The sequence below is a fragment of the Dunckerocampus dactyliophorus genome, chromosome 8 (assembly GCF_027744805.1).
Source record: "Dunckerocampus dactyliophorus isolate RoL2022-P2 chromosome 8, RoL_Ddac_1.1, whole genome shotgun sequence".
Classification (NCBI taxonomy): domain Eukaryota; kingdom Metazoa; phylum Chordata; class Actinopteri; order Syngnathiformes; family Syngnathidae; genus Dunckerocampus; species Dunckerocampus dactyliophorus.
Window position 1 is genome coordinate 14819374 of NC_072826.1, and position 21189 is coordinate 14840562.

At 42.0% G+C, this 21189-nt stretch overlaps 1 protein-coding gene across 2 annotated transcripts in view; it reads right to left on the reverse strand.

Annotated features, from left to right (window-relative positions):
• The window catches only part of LOC129185822 (membrane-associated guanylate kinase, WW and PDZ domain-containing protein 3-like), a 154415-nt gene extending 134222 nt beyond the window's left edge, over window positions 1–20193 (reverse strand). For both annotated transcript variants that reach the window (XM_054783295.1, XM_054783297.1), the window contains exon 1: window positions 19385–20193. In XM_054783295.1, coding sequence (XP_054639270.1) covers window positions 19385–19691 — 307 coding nt within the window. In that variant the 5' untranslated portion in view covers window positions 19692–20193. The remainder of the gene's footprint in view (window positions 1–19384) is intronic.
• Between the last annotated feature and the right edge of the window lie 996 nt (window positions 20194–21189).

A 21189-nucleotide genomic window follows, 5' to 3' on the forward strand; every position in this document is an offset into this window, starting at 1 on the left:
AAAAGGCCAACCGTCTGATTTCGGATCAACATTTGCAATAAAAGTGACTGTTGTAAGTGTTAATTACAGTCATCTCCAGAACCCTCCCCTTCTCTCTTCTATTGCCAACACAGTACAGGTTTAAGCCCTAAATATGCCTCACACGCATTTAAAGTAAAAAAAAAAAAAAAATGTACAGGTACTCACCACTAATGAATGATAATGTAAAATGATCAATGAACAGATGGAATTGGAGTCATATTGCAGCAAGTCACAGCACACAACTATGGTGCCTTCAAGGACCACCGACCAAAGTAATGCTTTCATCAAAGTGAAGCATAAAGACATGAACATGTAAAAGATGGAAGCTTTCTAACAGTGGTACACGTGTGCTGCACATTTTACCTGTAGTATCACGTATTTGTAAATTATCGCCGAATCAGGTTGAATGAGATGTGTTTTCTGCTGAAAAAAAATGCCTATTTTTGGAGAAATAAATAAAATATTTTGTGATCAAAAACCCACAAAATTTGCAGGGCCATGAATTCTGAATCGCGAATGTGCGGGCATGCACTATATTTCTATCAGGCACAGTATTTGTTTTTGATGAAACCAACATAGCAAACACTTCTCAGTGGGTGGAGCCATGTACAGTACATACAAGCGTCACACATGCTTGCATGAACATCAGCAATGACTCGCAGCCAAAAACTCTAGGAAGTTAATACGGAGTGTCAGGTTCCAGTCCCGCAGTGCGCTGCAGGGCGATGCAAAGCTAACACTATCAGTCATCCATCCAAATACATTGGAAGGGAATGCATCACATGCTTGAAAAGATTGCAATGTGACAATATCAGGACAGTTCCAGACACATCTGGAGCTCTCCAAAATGTCCCAAAACAGTAAGACATAGTAACAAAGCAGGCTAATCAGAAATAATACAAGGGACACAGAATACACATGGATGCTTTGTATTTGCCTGGCAAAGATCAACATGAAGTTGAAAAGTTGGGTGTGTAACGGATGTGCGATGATGCCACTGAGTGTGACTAAGACATGTCTGTGCACTGTTGCTTTCCATAATTGCTGATTGCTGAGTTTAGTCTAGTCGAGTCAAGTCTAGTCAGCTGATTTGCAAACCTTGTCCTGTTTTTATTTGAAATATCCCGGCATGTTTTGGCCTTTGCCAGTCCTCATTTTCTCCGATTGGTCTAGGAGTGTCTAGTTGTAGTTATGGTAATTACCAAACAATCTTTTCGGTCTCCTGGAAAAAATCTGTTAATTGGCAAAGGACGGTAGAAACACACCTCACTTGACAGCCTCCATGCACCGTATTAGCAACAACAAACAATACGTAGCGCTATGAATGTACGGTGAGAAAGAACACTGTTCCACACTACCGAAATCCTTGGTTTGGTTTAGCGCTCCACAGTAGTAAAAATGTAAAGTTTTATTTCTTGGTGTATTTCAAAAGTTCCATGTGTAAATGACAATTCACATACAGCTTAAGGTGCAAAAACACGCCGCAGAAAACATTGTATTTTGCATCAGACACCTGCAGTGTAGCACTGTTTCTCCTAATATTTTTTAATTTCCAATCCAGTAAATCCTGGTTGTGCAATTTCATTTTTTTTTACATTAAAATCAAATCTCACATTCCCACACTGACTTAGACACAACAGATGGAATCCAGCAGCAGTGATGCTCGCCCGGGCAGCACACTATAACAAGTTGAACAGGTTTCCAATTAGAAAAGCCTTCTCTCTGCTGAGGTGGATTCCGTGCATTCTAGCGAAGCTGCCTTGGCACAATGACAACATGCTAAGACCGAAATTGCCGTGACAGCAAGCGGCGATGTCACTTGACGAGGATTCTAACGTTTCCCTTTGAATGAGAGAAGCCGATTTATCTGAATGGTTGTAGTGAAAGGCTGTTGAACCATAACGAGTGACAGAAGTGCTCCTTACATCTTGTCAACACTGGACGCCTCCCAAAAGGACCATTACAATAATTTTACACTTCTCTCAAACAACTTCTCTGATGATGTTACTGCAATGCTCAAAGACTAAAGTTATGCTCAAAAAACATTTCTTCTCTTCGATCTGTCGACAAGTTGCTCCAAAGTAAATTAGAACATGTGCAAGCGCTACGTCTTGACAAGCGAGCCAGAGACGGAGGCGTCACAATGTTTGGACTGCACACGACAATGCAGTCGTCTTCCTCTGCATAAACGAGGACAACTTTAGTAACATAATTGTTGTCTACAACAGCAAACAACCGCCAGGGTGTTTACTTATAGTTGTGCCAAAAAGAATTGCCATAAGCAGCGGTGGCTATAGGCAACCTGATATAGTTTTTTTAAAACATTTTTAAACAACGCAACAAGATGGCAATAGCTGCATCTGAAGCATCATAAGGGGTCAGCATACTGCAGCTTCATCTACCTCTTTAAAAGGTCGGCTATGCTATTCAGTTTTTTGTGTGAACCTCATGAGTGTTACACACGCCTGACTTAACGCACGCATGCGCGCACACAGTTCAGTTCCAAACTGCAAATAGTTCATGGTGTTACATTTGTTAATAAATTGTTATATTGATGTAAAAAAACCCTTTTTGTATTTTGTTTATGTTGTGGTGCAGTTGTTTAGTCACAAAAGCCCAAAAATGTGTGTCCAAGTAAAAGTTATGCTTGCAATGTATCTTTTCATAAAAAAGCCCTTTCTTTGGGAACTGATATTTTCTTGTAAGTTACGTATGTTCAACTACTGATTACTAAAGAACGGAAAAAGGTAGAAACAACCTTTTTTTCCTGATGAAAGATGAGAATCTAATCTTTGTTATGGTAGGTTTTCTCTTGACCTGCTTGGGTTCTGCAGCAAGGCAATGATCCAAAACACACCAAGTCCACCTCTGAATGGCTGAAGAAAAACAAAATGAAGACTTTGGAGTGGCCTAGTCAAAGTCCTGACATGAATCCTATTGAGATGCTGTGGCATGACCTTAAAAAAGGGGCTTCATGCTGGAAAACCCTCCAATGTGGCTGAATTACAACAATTCTGCAAAGATGAGTGGGCCAAAATTCCTCCACAGTGCTGTAAGAGACTCACTGCAAGTTGTTGCTGCTAAGAGGGGCCCAACCAGTTATTAGGTTTAGGGGACAATCACTTTTTCCAACAAGGGCCCATGCAGGTTTGGATTTTTTTTCTCCCTTAGTAATAAAAAGTTTCATTTAAAAATGGCATTTTGTGTTCAGTTGTGTTGTCATTGACTAATATTTACATTTGTTTGATTGATCCGAATCAATTAAGTGTGACAAAAATGCAAAAAAAGAAGAAATCAGGAAAGCGACTTTCACACCACTGTGTATGACAATAACATCCATTAATGGGGCACACACAAAATACTAATACTAAATTTTAAAAAACCCAAAGGAGGGCCGATTCATGGCTCCAGTGACATTGTCTGAGATGTGGATGCGTGTCCTTGAACCATGAGGGTGAAGTTTGACCATGCAGTTAAATTTTATTGGCCACTTTGCCGCAGAGGTGAGAGAGAAGCCAGTCAGTGACGCTTGCATGTGTGAGCTCATCCAGTGTCAACACCACGGACTTATATTGTCTGCAATAAAGAAGCTGATGATGTTGGGCTCCAATACATACATTAATATTTACACATCGAATATCAAAGAACATAGGCACCTTGACCAGAACCATAAATCTTTTACTATGGTGACTTTATATTATTGGTATTTACTGTATATATAGTATTTAATTGAATACGGTGCAGTTAGTCAATGAATGCGTATTAATAAAAATCCCCATAGTCCTCATAGTGTTTCTGTATTTATTTGTGTCCGTCTAACTTCCTGTTCCTGTCCCTGTGAATTACGCCGAGCAACAAGTTACCATGCTAACGTATGACGTTACCTGGAGAAAATGTCAGAGAAATTCTGTGGCTCTGCTGTACTTGCTTAGTAAGTAGATGAGAGAATGATGCTTTTTTTTTTTTTTACTCAAAGGCAGAGAATGTCAGGCATTTATTTGAAGTAGGCAGAGACCTTTATTTGTAAAATGCAGCCACTATTAGAGGATACAGTGTATGTTGTGTGCTTTATAACACTGCAGTTGAAATTTTTAATAATTGTCAATAAAAAAGCACAAGTAAGTTTACTGAAGTACTGTAGTTTAATGACTTAAGCAATTGATGCCTTACTACTAAAACTGTATAAAACAATATGAAGTTATATCTCCAAATATACTCAACAGGCTAAGCCGTAATTACAATCTAGCATGAGCACTAGCATCAGAAAAGAGCAGGATTTGTTATTTTTTAAAAAAGCCATCAACCTCGTAACACAAGCTTACAGCCAAACATGTCAAGCGCGTCTCCAAACAAAAGGCCACAGACGCAGAGTCACGCGAGGCATTAAAAAAAAAAAAAATAGGCGCTAATATTTTTAATTTGCTGAAAGTCACTGTAATTCCTGGCATCTCAAGCGAGAGCAAAAGCCCCTTTAAGGCAGAGACGCTGCCATGCTAAGCTGCCAGGAGCCGACTGGGAGAATCCTGACGTCACAACTGTTGCATGCATGCTAAGAAAACAGATACAGATACTGGCATGACTCCATGGGTTGTTAATGATGGTGAGGCAGCATTTTATGGACAAAAGTATTGGGACATGTGGTCTAAAATACACAGTTGGTGGGCTTCTTCCGCACCAAACTCATCCATTTTTTTATGGAGAACTAAGAACAGAAACCGGCCTTCTCCAAAGTGTTCCCACAAGGTTGGAAGTATATAACACGTCCCTAGCAAAGATGAGGAATTAAGACACAGGGGTAGCTTACGGGTCTATGTCAGGGCTTTTCAAAAGAAAGCAAAGAAAGTAGCGAGTACCAGCATTTCCATAAATATCTCACCAGGATGTACGCGAAGTCCGAATCAACAATAAGTTCCATCCATTTGTGATTTTATAATTATTTTGCATTGTTTTCGTGTTGTACAACTATAATTACTCACTATAAAATGTATTTTTTTATCATATTGGGTGTGTCAAACAGATTCATTGGCTTTACATTAGTTATTATGGAAAAACATTACCTCGGTTTTCGCCTGACCTTTTGGGATGAATTAATAACAAAAAACAACATACCCATGTATTATACAACACATTCTATTATACTTATCTAATGCACAAATAGCAGCACGTAATTGTTACATCATCTGTTGGCAACAAGACAGAAGCTCCGTCTTCACCATCCACACACATATGCTGAAGCCCCAGTTTTCCAAAAGCTCCCTTTTTAAGGACAAAAACCTACATTTGCATGTGGATGAAAGGCCAAAACTCATAGAGAAATATGCGTAAAAAAAAAAAAAAAAAAAAAAGAACGTATTTGTGTGGACGTAGCCTTATAATTGGTTCTGGAGCTTTGACAAACACACAATCCCACAGCAAGTCCCAGGATGCAATGCGGATCCCAACCAGGATAACGGTCTAATTCAGTGGCATTTGGACGAGTGGCTTCTCCATCTGTGTGAGCGCCACAAACGAGGGTTACACAGCCCTCGTTAACAGCAGCTGTTAATGAATGCCACGCACCCACCCACGCCACCCCTCGCCAGGCTGCGCCAGACCAACTGTAATCAGATTAGGAAGGCACTGGGTGGGCCCCGGATGGGGGGGTATCAAGTGCCTTTACCCATGGGTGCATTCCTATGTCAGACACATCTGTATTAGCGTGGGGGTGGGGGGTGGGGGGTGGGGGGGGGACAGATTGAAATGTGTGAAAAAGCCGACATAGGTGTGATTCAGAATATTAACACGTCCAATGTTGACATCAACAGTCTGTGTTGGTGTCACATGACACATCTCCATGATGAGGCCTGCACTGCAGTCACAACAGAACCAGCTAGGAGGGCTCGTGTTATAAGGTGCCTTCTTTTCCTCGTTTTTCATAGCTGACGATAAACAATGATTAAACAATATCAACCCCCATATGCTGCTTACAACCACTTGGTGAGGGCTTTTTTAATTTATTTATTTTTTTTTTTTTTAAACCGGTACCTGGGGATAGCTATGGCATGTTGTGATGTACAGCGACACCTCCCACGTGGATCCAGGATTGTGACCAACATATTTGAGAAATAGACCGGATGCCTCTAAAGCCATAGATTAGGGGAGTCCAAACTTGTTCCATCGAGGGCTGTACACTGAAAAAATCCAAGGATGCAGGGGCCACTTTTACATTATTTTAAACCAACCCTATGTAGATATGCTGAGATGTTGGTTATATTTAAAGAAAAAAAAAACCCTGCATCTCAGTTCTGCGTTATCTGTAATAAACCCTATTATTAGTCTTAACATTTTCTTTTTTTCTTTTTTACAAATAGTTCAACTTCGTCTTGTACCTTTTATCTTATATTCTGGCTTTATTTATTCTCAATAATATTCTGCCTTTATTATCATAATATTGTAACTTTTACCCCACCTAATTTTAAAATTGCAACTTATTCTTTGTTTATTTGTCATAATATTATAACTAGGGCCTAACGGAACAATTTACGACACGATGCATGAGATTGGGTCCACAAGAACGAGACAAGACGAGATTTTAACATTATTTTAAGAAAAGTACAATGAAAAATTATGGCTGGAGTTCTTTATTTAACGGAGTCACAAAACAATGCAGGTGCGTTTTGAATTGTTTATTGTCCCACAAATTGACGCTCAAAGATATTACTGTCAATATTTTTGAGACCAAATAACCATCCATCTTCTGTGCTGCTTATCCTCACTAGGGTCGCGGGTATGCTGGATGCTGGAGCCTATCCCAGCTGACTTCGGGCGAGAGGCGGGGTACACCCCGGACCGGTCGCCAGCCAATGGCAGGGCACATATAGACAAACAACCATTCAAACTCACATTCATACCTATGGTCAATTTAGAACCTGCAATTAACTTAACATGCATGTTTTTGGAATGTGTGAAAAAAACGGAGTACCCGGAGAAAACCCACAGGGAGAACATGCAATCTTGCAAATGCCCAACAGAGATTCAAACCCAGATCTTCCCGATCTCCTGACTACTATACCAAATAAACTACGGTTATGATAATATATAATAATAACATGTTTGTTTTTCTCTTATCTACTTGTCTTTGTCTATTTACACCAGGGGTCGCTATCCTTTGATTGTTATAATAAAAAATTTGTAATAAAAAAACATTAACTTTTCTCGTTATATTATGCCTTGTTGCTCTACTTCTCCACTTTTGCTGGGTTTTTGTTTATTTTATTTCTGCAATGAACCATGTTCCACAAATGGCCCCTGAGCCACACTTTGGACACCCATGCATGTTTTGCCAGGAAAGCAAGTGGGTCCAAGCTCTGCCTTCTTGGTGCTGTTGGTCATGGATTGCATTGTGGATGGAGTTTGTTTTACAGTTTTCAGACAGCCGTTACTGAGGTGGAGATCACTCCCGCCCGCCTGCTCGGCGGAGACTTCAACTTTGTTGATTGCTTGTATTTAATTACTGTATAAATGCATGATGCAAGAAACACTTACATGTGCACCCTACTTGCTAAATATACTGATCATGTCGCATGACGAGATCTCGCAAGATTAAAAACACCTAATTGCCTAATTGACTTTTTTTTAATTACATGTTTTAGTCTTTAATATGGGCTGCACGGTGGCCGAGTGGTTAGCATGCTGGCCACACAGTCAGGAGATCGGGAATACGTGGGTTGTGCGTGGGTTTTCTTCGGGTACTCCAGTTTCCTCCCACATTCCAAAAACATGCATGTTAGGTTAATTGGAGACTCTAAATTGTCCATAGGTATGAATGTGAGTGGGAATGGTTGTTTGTCTATAAGTGCTTTGGACCAGCATTGCAGAATGCATTGTGTTCAATCACAGAGGTCTTCTTGGCTTGCCGACAGCATCTCTTTGGACTCACATTGTGTTTATAATTTCTGCAACCTCACTGGATCAGAACCTCTCCAAGTACATTTAGATGAAGGAGCACAAGAGAGGCCGTTTCGTGATATCCCTTAAACACTCCTGTCCTCAGGCTGCGTCGCTCTTCACCTGATGAAGAAGCGGGCCCAACGCCACTCACATGGCACCTGACACAGTTGGGTCTGGTGTCTCATTGGCATGCAGTGACACGCCTGTAGCAGGCGGCCAACGGAAAGCTATTAAGATTCCACAAAGCCTGCCGCTCCCTTGCTGCCAAACATACGGCTGAGGAAGAGGAGAAAAGAACCGGCCAAGATTCTGGACTGAGCGCTCCACTATTCCAAAGTGAAGGTCTAGCTTGTGCTCACAGCTGGAGTGCCGGCTGATGAAAATTGGCTACCTCAAGAGTCCAAATCACCGCTGGCCCAGTCCTGACTTCATCTCTCCCGTCAGTCATCACCACAACTACACCGTGACCGCTTTGTGATGAGCCACATTAGTGGTGGAGCGCCTTGACATAGAACCCCACCAGACTTGCTTATAAGTAGCACCCCACCGGCCCTCCTCTCCTAAGAATGCTAAAGAGCTTGCTAATCACGCTTTGAGAGGACAAGCTAATTCTGATGTCAAGGCCCATTACCTGTGAGCGGTGCAGAGGTGACCCGAGTTGCTATCTTGCAGCGACAAACACCATTTGGAGGATCATGCACATCTGGATGACAGTGTAGCATGTAGCAATCAGTGCTGCAAAAAGACAATGTCCTTGAGCATGGTGGCATGTCAGTCGGACGCTGCCACCGCATGTCTATGCTCAAAACAAACAGCATTCTCTCACCGTCAATAAATATATAAATGATGCTCTTAACCCAAGAGCAAGAACCCTGTTTATTTTGAATGACATTTGATACATGTTGGCCATGACCTCTGAGGTCAAATTTGCATACTTTCAAATGTGTTTTTTTTTCATTTTTTCACAAACTTTCTTAGACCTTTGAGCATCCAACCAGCACAAGAACCCCCAACCAATTCTGAATAAAATTCAACATAAACTGTCCAATGATCTCCAAGGTCAAAGGGTCCAACCAGTATGCCAGAAATGCCCCAATTACGCCTCTATTCATTTTACTGATGAGTCTCCCGTACATGGTGCATGGTCTACAAAAGTAAATAACCACAGGGATATCTAAAAACATTGGCATTATCAGCTGTGGCTGTTGGCAACCCCCTGACGTAATTTTTTATCAACTCCAGAAGATCGCAGTAGCTGTATTTGTAGTATCACAAGTAGCCACAATTCCAGCATCTTCATCCACCTCTGCATGCGCTTTAAAATGTCGCCTGCGTTACTCAGGCGTTGCTGTGAAACTCATCCGCATTACACTTGCCGTACTGTTGTTTACAATCAACTTATCAGTGGGAATAATGCTGGCTGAGCAGTTTGATCCTTACTGATATTAAAACATGGGTTCTGTTGCTGCTGTGTTGTGCAATATACTTGTTAATGCATGACCATGTGGTCAAAGAGAGCTACGCTTTCCTTTCCATTTTTTCATGCACGCCAAGTCATTATTAAAGTTTAAAAATTAACCTCTCACAGACAAATATAATGAGTTTTCACAAGTTTTCATATTTCAGAAATAACAGCTTCTCTCCAAGTATCGCCTGCTTCCAATTAGGTAATTAGGTAAATACGCCACCCGCCTAGAGTTAAAGCATTTATTGTAGTACAATAGTAAGTGTCCACAGTGTTACTCATGCACACTCACATTTGTTTTAATGTGCATTCATTTTTATATTTTATTTCAAAATCATACGACAATAGAACTCTACAACTGTTTGCATGAAATCATGTTATTTAATGTAAAGACAGCAATAATGTTTCCACCATCTGGCTGCATAACACCCTGACAAGTATCTTTTATTTACATTTATTTAGTCAGACATGTCCTAAGGACACAATAATTTCGACCCTTGGACACTTTGGACAGAGCGTGTGTCTGTGTCCAAGTGATCGCGCATGCGTGTGTGTGTGTGTGTGTGCATACGTGTGTGCATGTGCGTGTGTGACTGCAGCACTTGACTAAAAGCCTGACAGCTGCCTCCAGGCACATTGGGGAAGAGCTTGATGAGCGCCACGGAGGACAAACAAGCTGCTTATCAACAGCATGCTTTGAAAGCGACCGCAAAGAAAGGTCAGACGGCCGCAGAGCGCTCACTCGCAGGGAAATATATTATCCAATAAGGACGATTTAAAAAAAAAAAATAGATTCCTCCTTGTTTAGAACCAATAGATTCTTATAGTAATGCTTCTTTCGGAGAGATGGTATTTTACTGCTCTCAGTAAACACAATACATATTTACTCTTGTCGTTATCAGGAGTTAAATAAAGATCTTCTTGAAAGTGGATCAATAGGAAGCGCATGGTTGAAAGCTGCAGCGAGGGTTAGTGAGACGATAACGCGTTGCGGTCCAATGCTTGACAAGAACCATCAATGGAACAATGCTCCTGTTAATTGTCATAGACTGGTGAACATCTGCCATGACTGATTATGGCATACGCGACATTTGGAGTGTTAATCTATTTGTGGCTAACATTTATGCCACAACAGAGTGAGATTAATTGGGATGTTATACTATTTAACACACGTAAGTGGATGGGTCTCAATTTTAAAGCAGAAATATGTAATAGCTGGATCGTACTAATTCAATATCAACGCTACCCAAGCTTGTATCAAAAGATCCCCTACTTTGCAAAATTGACTGTTTAATGACTTTCTAAAAGTAATACTGTATTTGTGCCTAGAGCCTGTTTATGAGCACCAAATGTGTAAAAAAAAAAAAAAAATCCATCATCTCCCTCACTTTTGTGTGCCACTTTTGAGAGAGGGGGCGCACAAACACTCACTTTTGAAGTTGCCGCTTTTCATGATGTCATGAAGGAAAAAATTCCTTCCTCAAGAACATGACCCGCCCGCTAGCTAGATGAGCCCGCCCCATACGCCAGACACTTTCAAAAAAAAAAAAAAAAAAAAAACAGGTTTCGCTACACATCTTAAACTAAAACCTGGAGCTTTGTCAATTATCCATCAGTCAGTTACAGGTGTGAGGGTTGTAAGTTTGATCATTTTAGCGAATAGGCTAAACTAGCATGATGTTGCTGTTAAAATGTCAGTGTAATTTTAGCACTGTAGCTCACATAGCTATGCTAGTGTTGCTAACATTTGTGTCCTCCTGTCCCACTCCTTAATGATGCGTTGTTCTGTTATGTTGGACAAGTGTACAGTTGTATGTAAAAAGTGAATAAAGTGCACTAAAACGCTTCTTGAAGACACACTCTGTCGGAGGGAGGCATGGTCAGCTCATTAGCATTAAAGCCACAGAAACACAAAGCAATGTGTTTCCACTAGGACTTATTAAAATATCGTTTTTACTGTCTATGCATTTAAAATAGTACAGTATGGGAGCTTTAAAGATGGAGCGGCCATCTTATTGCAACCTCCGGCTTTAATGCTCTACAATAGTGCAGACCTCGCATGTTGGAATTAGCATGGGTGCTGATGCTATATGTTGTCACGTAGTAACATGATCACACATTGACACACATTCAAAATCAACTTGGCTAATCTTCATCTCTGAAGGGTTTGAACATAAAAGCAACAAGCTACTTCGATCCGCCCTTTGACCCGGCCTCCCTGTGTGCGTAAAGTAGGAAGTAAACATCACTGAGGATGACCAAAGGGAAATGAGCGCAGAAGGGTTGGAAGCCTGCAGGGGAAGCAGGAAGTAATGAAAAAGGACCTGCAGCACATCTGTCCAGGGTCAGCAAGGCAACAACAGATATGTTATATTCTCCTGCTTAAGAGCCAGTGTAGCACATGACAGCTTATTCCACTATTTGGCTTTAAAATACATAACAACTAGGGGTGTAATGGTACGCCATAATCATACCTCTGTACATACTTTGGTTTTAAGGTCACGGTTCAGTTCATTTTTAGTGCTGTAAAGAAACAAAATACATGTTCTAACACGTAATGTTCTGCACCGAAAAATCAGATACATGTAGATACAAATCTGAATACATACAGCGCTACAACAGTATCCCCCCTAAGACTTTTTTTTTTCCCCTGCATTTGCAGATGCCCGACGATCATTTCCCAACTACAAACCTGTCAAAGGGATGGTTGCATTGAGAGCCACTTCCTGGTATGAGTGGTGTATTAATGTGATTAACCCACACTCACTATTGCTGTACAGGTTGGATCAGCTACTGATGGAAAGTATTCTGACCCTGCTGCAGCAGCAGGAGGAGTCACCATGTGATCGGGAGCAGATGACAAATTGTCAATCAATACCCCAACAAAGTGTTGCTGTATTAAAACACAATCATGCAATTTGTCCTCAGAATTAATCCTTCAAGTGAAATCTTCTCAACATGATCACAGCCGCAGCTACTATCAACACTTAAGATCAATAAACATAAAAAGAAGATGACAACCCACTGCGATACGAGATGATTAAAAATCACAAAAGGAAAACACAACAGAAATGGTTGCTGTAAAATAGTCCATCTGCTCTGTTATTTGTCCCGGATGGTTTTCATTGGGAGGAAATGGTGACATAAACATAAGGAGCCTAATTATCCTGAACATGCAGCAACTGGTTGAAAAATGTATTCCTCCAGTCCTGTTGGTGACGGTGTTGAACACTACGCTCTGCTAAGTACTATACAAATACAGTATAAATGGACAGTAATCCCTCATTTATCTGGGTTAATTTGCTCCAGACCTGACTGCAATAAGTGCATTTCCCCCGAAGCAGGATTCAATATTAATAAACAGAATGTTTAAATAGTTAGAGCACAGAAAACCTGTTTATGACTTCCTAAATACAATTTTTCAAATTATTAGAGCCCTATAGACATGAAATTACACCCCATAGTCACCTTCAGCTATAATCAGAGGAAATAAGCCATAAAAAAGACTTGAGCTTGTGTGTGTTTCAATTAGGTCCCGATCTGATCTGCATTATTGGGATTGACTGCCGATCGGCTGTATTTTGAAGATCGGAAAATATCGGCTTCCGCCACAAGATCGGGCCGATCCAGTTGCCGTATCACATTCGTAACTCTGGGCCACACTCACATGGTAGGTGCGGTAAAGCTGGCTGCCACTCGACTCCCGCCATCCGCAACCGCGGTGTACCGTGGTGAAGTTTCACGATGGACGTTGGATATTCGGTTCCGTAGCTACACCTGCAGTTCCCCCCCGTACTGTGCTCCGGCCACCCCACTGGCCATCTAGACGTTTGTGTGAGTATGTGCGTAATGGTCTCACCTTGGTCACCACAATGAAAAATTTCTGGCTCCATCACTGCTCGCACAAGAAGTACTAAGAGAAAGAGTTAAACCAGTAAATAATGCAAGTGGAGAACAAATCGTTCAGTCAAGACCCCAATAATGGAATCATGCATGAATCCTCATGAAGTGAGGGAGGTGAGTCCATGATTAAGGATATATATTTGGTAAAATTAAATAAATACTAAATAAATTGATTGTTCGGCCTTGACAGAGTTTTGCACAATACAATACTAATGTTAGTAACGGCAGCACTTGTGTTAGATGTTATTAGATGGCGCACGTGTATCTAATAATGTGTCCAGTGAAGGTATAGGCGACAACGCAGAGTAGCTAACACTCAGTAGCAACCTTTTATCATCATGCATCCTTCCTGAGCCTCAGCAGAAATAGCCTCCTGCAGCGAGCATAGATCTTTTAATAGAGGCATCACTCCCGACTCAATCAAAAGGTACCAGAGAGGTGTTGGGGCCCTACTATGAACGTCTTCATCTCCAAGAAGAGGCAAGATGTGAGGAAGTGTGAGAATGGGGGGGGGGAGGTAGAGGGGGTCCCTGGAGAATAGAGTGTGCATGGCGTGAAATGCTGCTCCACATTCTTTTTCGGAGGATAGCTCCCACACTAAGAGCACAGAGGAACTCGGTGAGGAACAACAAGGAACATCTGCTCAACCAAGAGGAGCTGCCGTCGTAGTCTCCCCCGCCGTAACAGCTGATCCTGCGACTCTATCAGAGTGGAGAAAATCCACTCGCCAACTCAATTATGCAGGAGGTGTGAATAAAACATGAGGCGACCACACAGGAATGTATACACAGCGCCGACATGTGCACCGGCGAGCTCCAGCCGTGCGAGCGGCGCCGGTATCTGCATGCCAATGCCACTCGTCAAACATGGAAGACATGCCCGAGGACAACATACATATGCTCGTGTTCATGTACGTGATGTATGGACTAGTGTTGGCAGCAAGACAACAAGGCAAGGCATCAACACCAGCCCTCACAAGATCCTTCATTAGGTACTGCTGCTAACCAGCGCACGGTGCAATTAATTCAGGTCTAACTAGTTTGCTCCCCGAATGGGTTGCCATACAGATTGAAACAAAGCAAAGTGCATGAGGGAAATTGCAGGTTTTGAACTTTTATTTTTTTGATGTGTGTGGTTCCTCACATAAATTTGCATCTCCTCAAATTGGGAGCAAATGCTTCCATCTCTCCTGACTGATTGCCATGGCACTGTCACATGCAGTTCAATGTGACCAGGTTTAGCTCTGAGCCTCAGGCTTTGTTGCCTTTATTACTTTAATGTCAGTCTGTTGTTTGAAACATGGGAGCTAATGTTTAATTATTCGAAACATCATTCCGTTTTAGAATAAAGAGTTTCATGTGTTTGCATCTCACGGGTACCCTGGACGTGAGCATTTTCCACTTCTGGACTTACCATCACTACCCTGTTTCCACATTCATTTGACTGTAAGGGAGTCAAGCTCTGAGCTTCAGGCTTTGTTAGCTGCTTTTTATCTATTCTTCTGCTTAATTGTAAAAAACATAGTTCCATCTTCCAATAAAGACTTCACAGAGTCTAAGACAGTCATTCTTTAGTGTTTTCTGACATGGGAAATTATCAATCATACTCATCTCATTGGAATGAGGTTCCTCGGGCTGGCATAGTTGTCAATATTGCACCACTGAACTAGGGTTGTATCAGGAACTGGTATTTTTATCAGTTGGACTGACTGCCACTATGCTACTCATATGCATTTTGCTGGAAGGAGGATTAGCTCTGATCCTCAGAGAACATGGTATGTTTAATTGTTAGGAATAGGACTGCACGATTCTGCAAAAAATATCGATCATGATTTTCTTGTTTAGAATTGAGATTGTCTGGGACGGACGGACGGACGGACGGGCGGACGGGCGGACGGGCGCGCGCGCGCACACACACACACACACACACACGTTTAGGGCCATGTGCTTATGTTTTAAAGAAATCCCACTCTTATTAGTAGTAGTAGTAGTATTTGTATCGGTAATATTAGTAGTAATAGTATTGTATTGCTCATTTTCTTGGTCTAATTTAAAGAAACTTTCGTTGGTCTTTCTGCCGTTCTTAATGGGAGGTCCCGAAAGGACATTTGGACTTTCTAGATAGAAATGAACAGAACATTAAAATATCCATCGAGTCAAAAACATGACACGCTCACTCACTCGACAGTAGATTCATGCACGTAATAAAAATAAGTCAAATAAAAAGTCTATTCATGAATGTGATCGTTCCTCTCTCAAAATGATTAATGATAACCAGCAAGATTGTCCGGTAAAAGGTAAACTCTTGATTGGATCTCATTAGATGGTGCAGGTTTTTGGGGCTACTGTGTGTATTATTTCTTGTGTGAACATTAATTTTAGAAATTAATAATTATGATTAAGTAACAATGATGATGTGATGATGGTGATTATTATTATTTTAGTATGAATAATTATTAAATCAATATTTAATATTAATATCTCCCCATCTCTACATGTCTGCCTGTGTTGCTAAGAATCTTGACGCTCTTTATTAATCATCCTTGGTTTAGTGGGCCAATAAAGAAGGCTGTGAGCAGCTCTGGGGAGCTGAGAGCCACAAAACACAGCATCACATCGGGCACAAGCGCGTTAGTCCTAAAGCTTCACGAATACCCGTTTTCCCTTTCATCCAATGCATGAAATGATCACACATATACGGTAGGGATGTACGAATGATCTCCAGGGAGCCCAACCTGGGTGCTTGTGGGACTCAGCTGCTGCTGTTTCTGGAGCATTCAGGATGGTCTAAGTCAGCGGTTCTCAATAATTTTATGCCATGCCCCCACTGGGGGACAGAAATGTTTTCAGAAATGTTTTCTCACCCCCGAAGGAGGAACTGATAATATCTATCAGGGTTGTGACCGATAAACCGATGCGACCGGATATCCGGTTTGCCGAGCGCACCATTCGGCTGCGCTGGAAGAAGTTGCGCCTCCTGTATCAATAAGAATCAGCCATAAATCTTTAGCGTAATCGCGGGTATCGCGAGCGAAGCAATCGGTTCAAAGAGTGTCTTTTAAACGACACGAGAGCCCTGGTTGCCGGCGAAAGGATTGTCGCGCATGCTCCATAGCTTGCCATGACTGAACGCGAGACTGGATGTAAATAGTAGCAGGAACGCTACACTACAAAGCCAGTCACTGCGGAAGATTTTCAACGCATCAGTAACAAAAATAAATAAATAAAACTTGAAGCGTCTTTGGAATTTAAAAGAAGGGCGCAAAACTTGAGCAGCCAGACAAACAGAGACGAGTACGGTAACTTTTTTGCTTTGTAACTTGTTTACTTTGAAATTTTGCACCTTTACTACCTACCTGGGGTCTTGAAAACACTATCCTCAGTCCGAAATGTTGTACGATTACCATTGTTGACATTTTGCGTATGGGATTGTTTATTTTTCACACACACTTTCTTTGCGCCCATGTGACAAATACTTCTATGTACTTATCTGTGCTTGGAAGATATGTGCCATTATTTAAGGGGCTTCGCACTATTTATTTATTTAGTATTACTGATTGTACTGAAGGTTAAGACCTCTGCTTTTTCATTGACAGATAGAGAGACAGATGTTTATTGTCATTGCACACAGGATACAACGAAACTTGGAAGTGGTGGCTCCACTTCCATTTTTAGCAACGTTAAGACATGTTAAGAATATATTCATATGACATGGAATTCTGTTGACTTTATTTTTGCCAGTGCCTTACAGCATAGGTACAGGATGTGCTCTTTTACATTTTACATGAGCAAATACTATAAGAATGCCACTTTCATATAATTACATCAACAAACGTTAAACATGGAATTGATTCGTACTGAATCATTCCGTTTTTAAAAGATATCGTTTTTTAATCGTATCGTAACCTGTGTATGTAGATTCAAATCGAATAGTCTATCGTGAAAAGATTTATATCCCTAATATCTATTTATTTATCTGTACTGTACAGACTTGAACTCGCAACTGAAACAAGCGAAATGCAACAAAATGGAGAGCATTGAAGCATACAAGCATATTCAAGAGTCAAATTGCATGCCGAGTACAACAAATTCATACATGTTGGCAGGTCTGCACTAATACTGAAAGTCCTCCCTGCCTCTGACAGCTCGCCACGCAGCCCCAGCGGGGGCCCACCCCACTTTTTGAGAAGGACTGGTCTAATTTATTGTTTTGAAATACTAGTCCAGCACATAATCAGAACGCCAGACAATCTCTGTCTCTCTCTGCTGTCCGTACAAGTCACGTTAAAGTCAACTGACTCCATCAGGACCAGGTATGCGTAATTGTGCAGCCTCCCACCTTTTCATCTATCAGTGCTGGGATATTGGAGGCGGCATTCTGGACTCAGCCGGATGTGCTGTGATGAGACAACAGGATGCAACCAGCCTTGCCACTCCAGCTCGGCACGGGCCGGACTGAATAATGGAGGATGTAATTAGGCCTTATTTCTATGCATGGGAGTGCACTTAGACTTGATGTCTCAAACCAGTCTGCTACGCCATTACTGCCATTATCAGCGTTCGATCTCCCTGAAAAAGCGATGAGAGCCAATAGGCCAATTAGGGCCATGATGGGGCATTAAGGGTGGGGGAGAAGATGGGTGACGACACTGACTTACATCACTCAAGGAGTAATACATTTTAATACAATTGAGACATCTCAATTGATTACATATTCCAATCAGCTGCGACCTTTCTGTGTGAAGTTTGCATGTTATTTTTGTGCTTGTGTAGGTTCTCTCAGTACCCAAAAAACGCATGTAGGGCTCGTATGGGCCAGCCTGTAAAAACAAGGCTGCACTGAATGCATCACTCAAACATGCTAACAAATAACAATAAAAGAGTATGAGAGTCTGCTTTACAGTATTTACTTCTCTGCACGCAAAGAGACAAAGTTTACCCAACAGGAGAGTAAGGGCATTGCTGCAGCAAAGTGGAGACTGTGGAGGATAATCATGTAGCGCTAAGATACAGTAACAGGGACCGCATGTGTACTGGGACAGTATAAGCTCACTACAGGATTCTCCGGATGTAAGGATTTTATCTAACATGATACTGAGGCCAGCGGGAAAACGGACTTCTGCAGCAATATGGACACTGTAGAAAATAATATTGTAGAGCGAAGACACAGCAACAGGAAATGGACGTATACAGAGACACTACATGCAGCATTTTTATAGCAAATTAAATGTGCGTAGGAGAGAGCATGTTGGGAGTGCTTCATATATTTTCTGCATGACACTGAATGCACTCGGGTTTACTTCTCTGCATGTAAGAAGACAAAGTTTATCTGACAGGAGACTGAGGGAACCACTGCAGCAAAATGGAGACCGTGGAGTATAATACCGTAGAGCCAGGGTACACAACAGGGAGTGTCTTCTTACTAGGACACAAGAAGCAACATTTTTAAAAGCAAATTAACCCATCTCATGCATAGGAGAACTTTGTCTAGGAGACTAAATTTATCCGACTGGAGACTGAGGGCAAATGGAAAACGGAACACTCAGCAAAGTAGAGTCTGTGGAGTAGAATCTATGGTCCTGTAAGCTAATGTTTGCATGTGTGATTATTTTTGTCATTTCTTGCTGTGTATCCTCAGATCCAACTGTTTATCCTGCTCAACCAAACTGCGGTTTACGTTACCTAGATAGTATATACGGTACCTCATAGTACCTGCTTTTGCCAGTGGAAATGCGTCCTAATGGTGGGTAGAGCTACATCAAGCTGAGCAGTTAAAAAAGTAGCAAAAGCAGTAATAGCAGATGGAAGATTTACCAAGACAATACACGGTGATAAACCAAAACACATTTAGTAAAATAGACATTTGTAGCAGTAAAAATCATACATCAAGTACCTAGCCTAGCCTCCTGCTAGCTTGTTTGGACTCAAAGTGCTCATTACTAAGTGGCTTAAATATGGCGTAGCGCCACCTAGAGTAGAGGAGGTGGTACTACTTCAATTAATAGTCGATATCAGGCTTGTGCATAAATACTGGGACCTACAAGGTGAATACAGACAGACAGATCACCTGGTTTGACCGTCTTCAAGCGTATGGGCTCCCGGAAATGCCGGATGACAGCCAACGTGTCCCGGTTGGTAAGTCCACTGACTGGCGTCCCATTGACCTCCAGGAGGACGTCTCCATAGTAGGGCAGCTTCCCGACGTGGCACACCAGCACGTCCAGCTTCATCTGGCCCAGGTGCGGGAACTGGCCCAGCTCGGCTCCCCCAAGGACCTCCACCACTGAGCCAAAGTCCCCGAGGTTTCCCCACGACACGGCGCACTCCACCACCTTGCTAGACCAGTGTTTCTTCTTCTTCAGGGTTCTGGACATGGTGGCTGTCCTCGCTTCTTCTCAACAGTCGAGATGCTTTCACTCGCTAAATGAGCGCGGCCTATTATACAGGAGAGAGTGATGGTTCATCTCCCTGACATGCACCAGAGTGATTCCCACCCCTGGAAGGTGCGCCAGTCATCCCACGGCTTCTGTATGCCCAAACCTGCGCGCTTGCTTCGGTTGTCTCACTAAAAGGTGCTCCGTGTGCGTAAAAGCGACGGCGGACAAGTGCAGCAATCACGGCTTCTCGCTCTCGGAGCTCCCGTCCCTCAGGTGGCCTCCTTGACGACAAGTTTGTACAGAATGAACAACCTTAACGGAGCACGGAGACCCAGTGCGTCAACGAGCAAGCAGTCATGGCCCCGGCAGGCAGCGTTCGGCGGCTCCAGAAGGCGGTGTGTGCCGTGGAAGTCCAGCCCACGCAGAGTGGAGGCATCTGCGAAAGGTTCGAACACACCTGGCACCGCCAAGACTCTTCCAGCCGGGCTGCGAAACGCCCCTTTTTTTTTTACGGTGCTGCGCACTCACACGGCTGTGGTGACACTGTACCGGCGTCATCTTATGGTTACCTGTAGTACTACACCTAAAGAGGAGCGTACTGAAGAATATCAATTTAAGAAATGACTTAGACTACAAAAAATATACAGCAAAATAATATAAATCTAATAAAATAAATCATAAAAATATATTTTTTAAGTATGCAGAATCTTTATTTTCAGTCTATGGATGCATTTAAAAATATATACATGAGAGGGTTGTTTTATACATAACAGTACTAACAACTAATACTTTTAGTGTGTGTAACCAAGTGCTATTGCCCAGCGCCACCCACTGACAAAGCCAAAGCAGTGTCCACCAATTTACCGCTCCACTTCCCAGCAGATTTTCCATGCAGGAAAGACACCATATTTAAGATATTTCTTCCTGTCTTTAGTAGTATTTCAGTGCATGCAAATCTATAGAAAGCGACTTAATTCAATCATGAATTTTCACCAGACTCCTGATCTGCAGCTTTGCCTTCCATTTTGCCATTATTATGCATGCAGGAAAAGCATCAGCCAGGCCTTTCTATTACATGCATAATTCATCCCATCCATTTAATGAGTTCTAGTGCTGTAAATGTGAAACGTTGACGTTACAGGAAGTGCACGCTGGTGTTTGCATGAGGCTGTGCATGAAATCCAACAGCTCAGAGGCCTTTGAACGCAAGAATCTTTTAAGAGTATACACAGCTGGAGCGGCCACAAGTGAAGCTGTGGAGTTGAACATTGTAAATGTCGTTAATTCCTAGCTGCGTTATAAATGATGCAGCATCATGCTGACTCAGAGCACACAGTCATATGTCAGTGATGTCACCATGAGGCCATTACAGGCCAAAGAAGAAAACACTCAACACTGTTGTCAACAAACCGAACATACCTTGAAGAAGATGCTCCACACACGCCGAGCTGCTTTTTTGGCTTCACAATGCCTAAACCTCCTGACATTTAACATT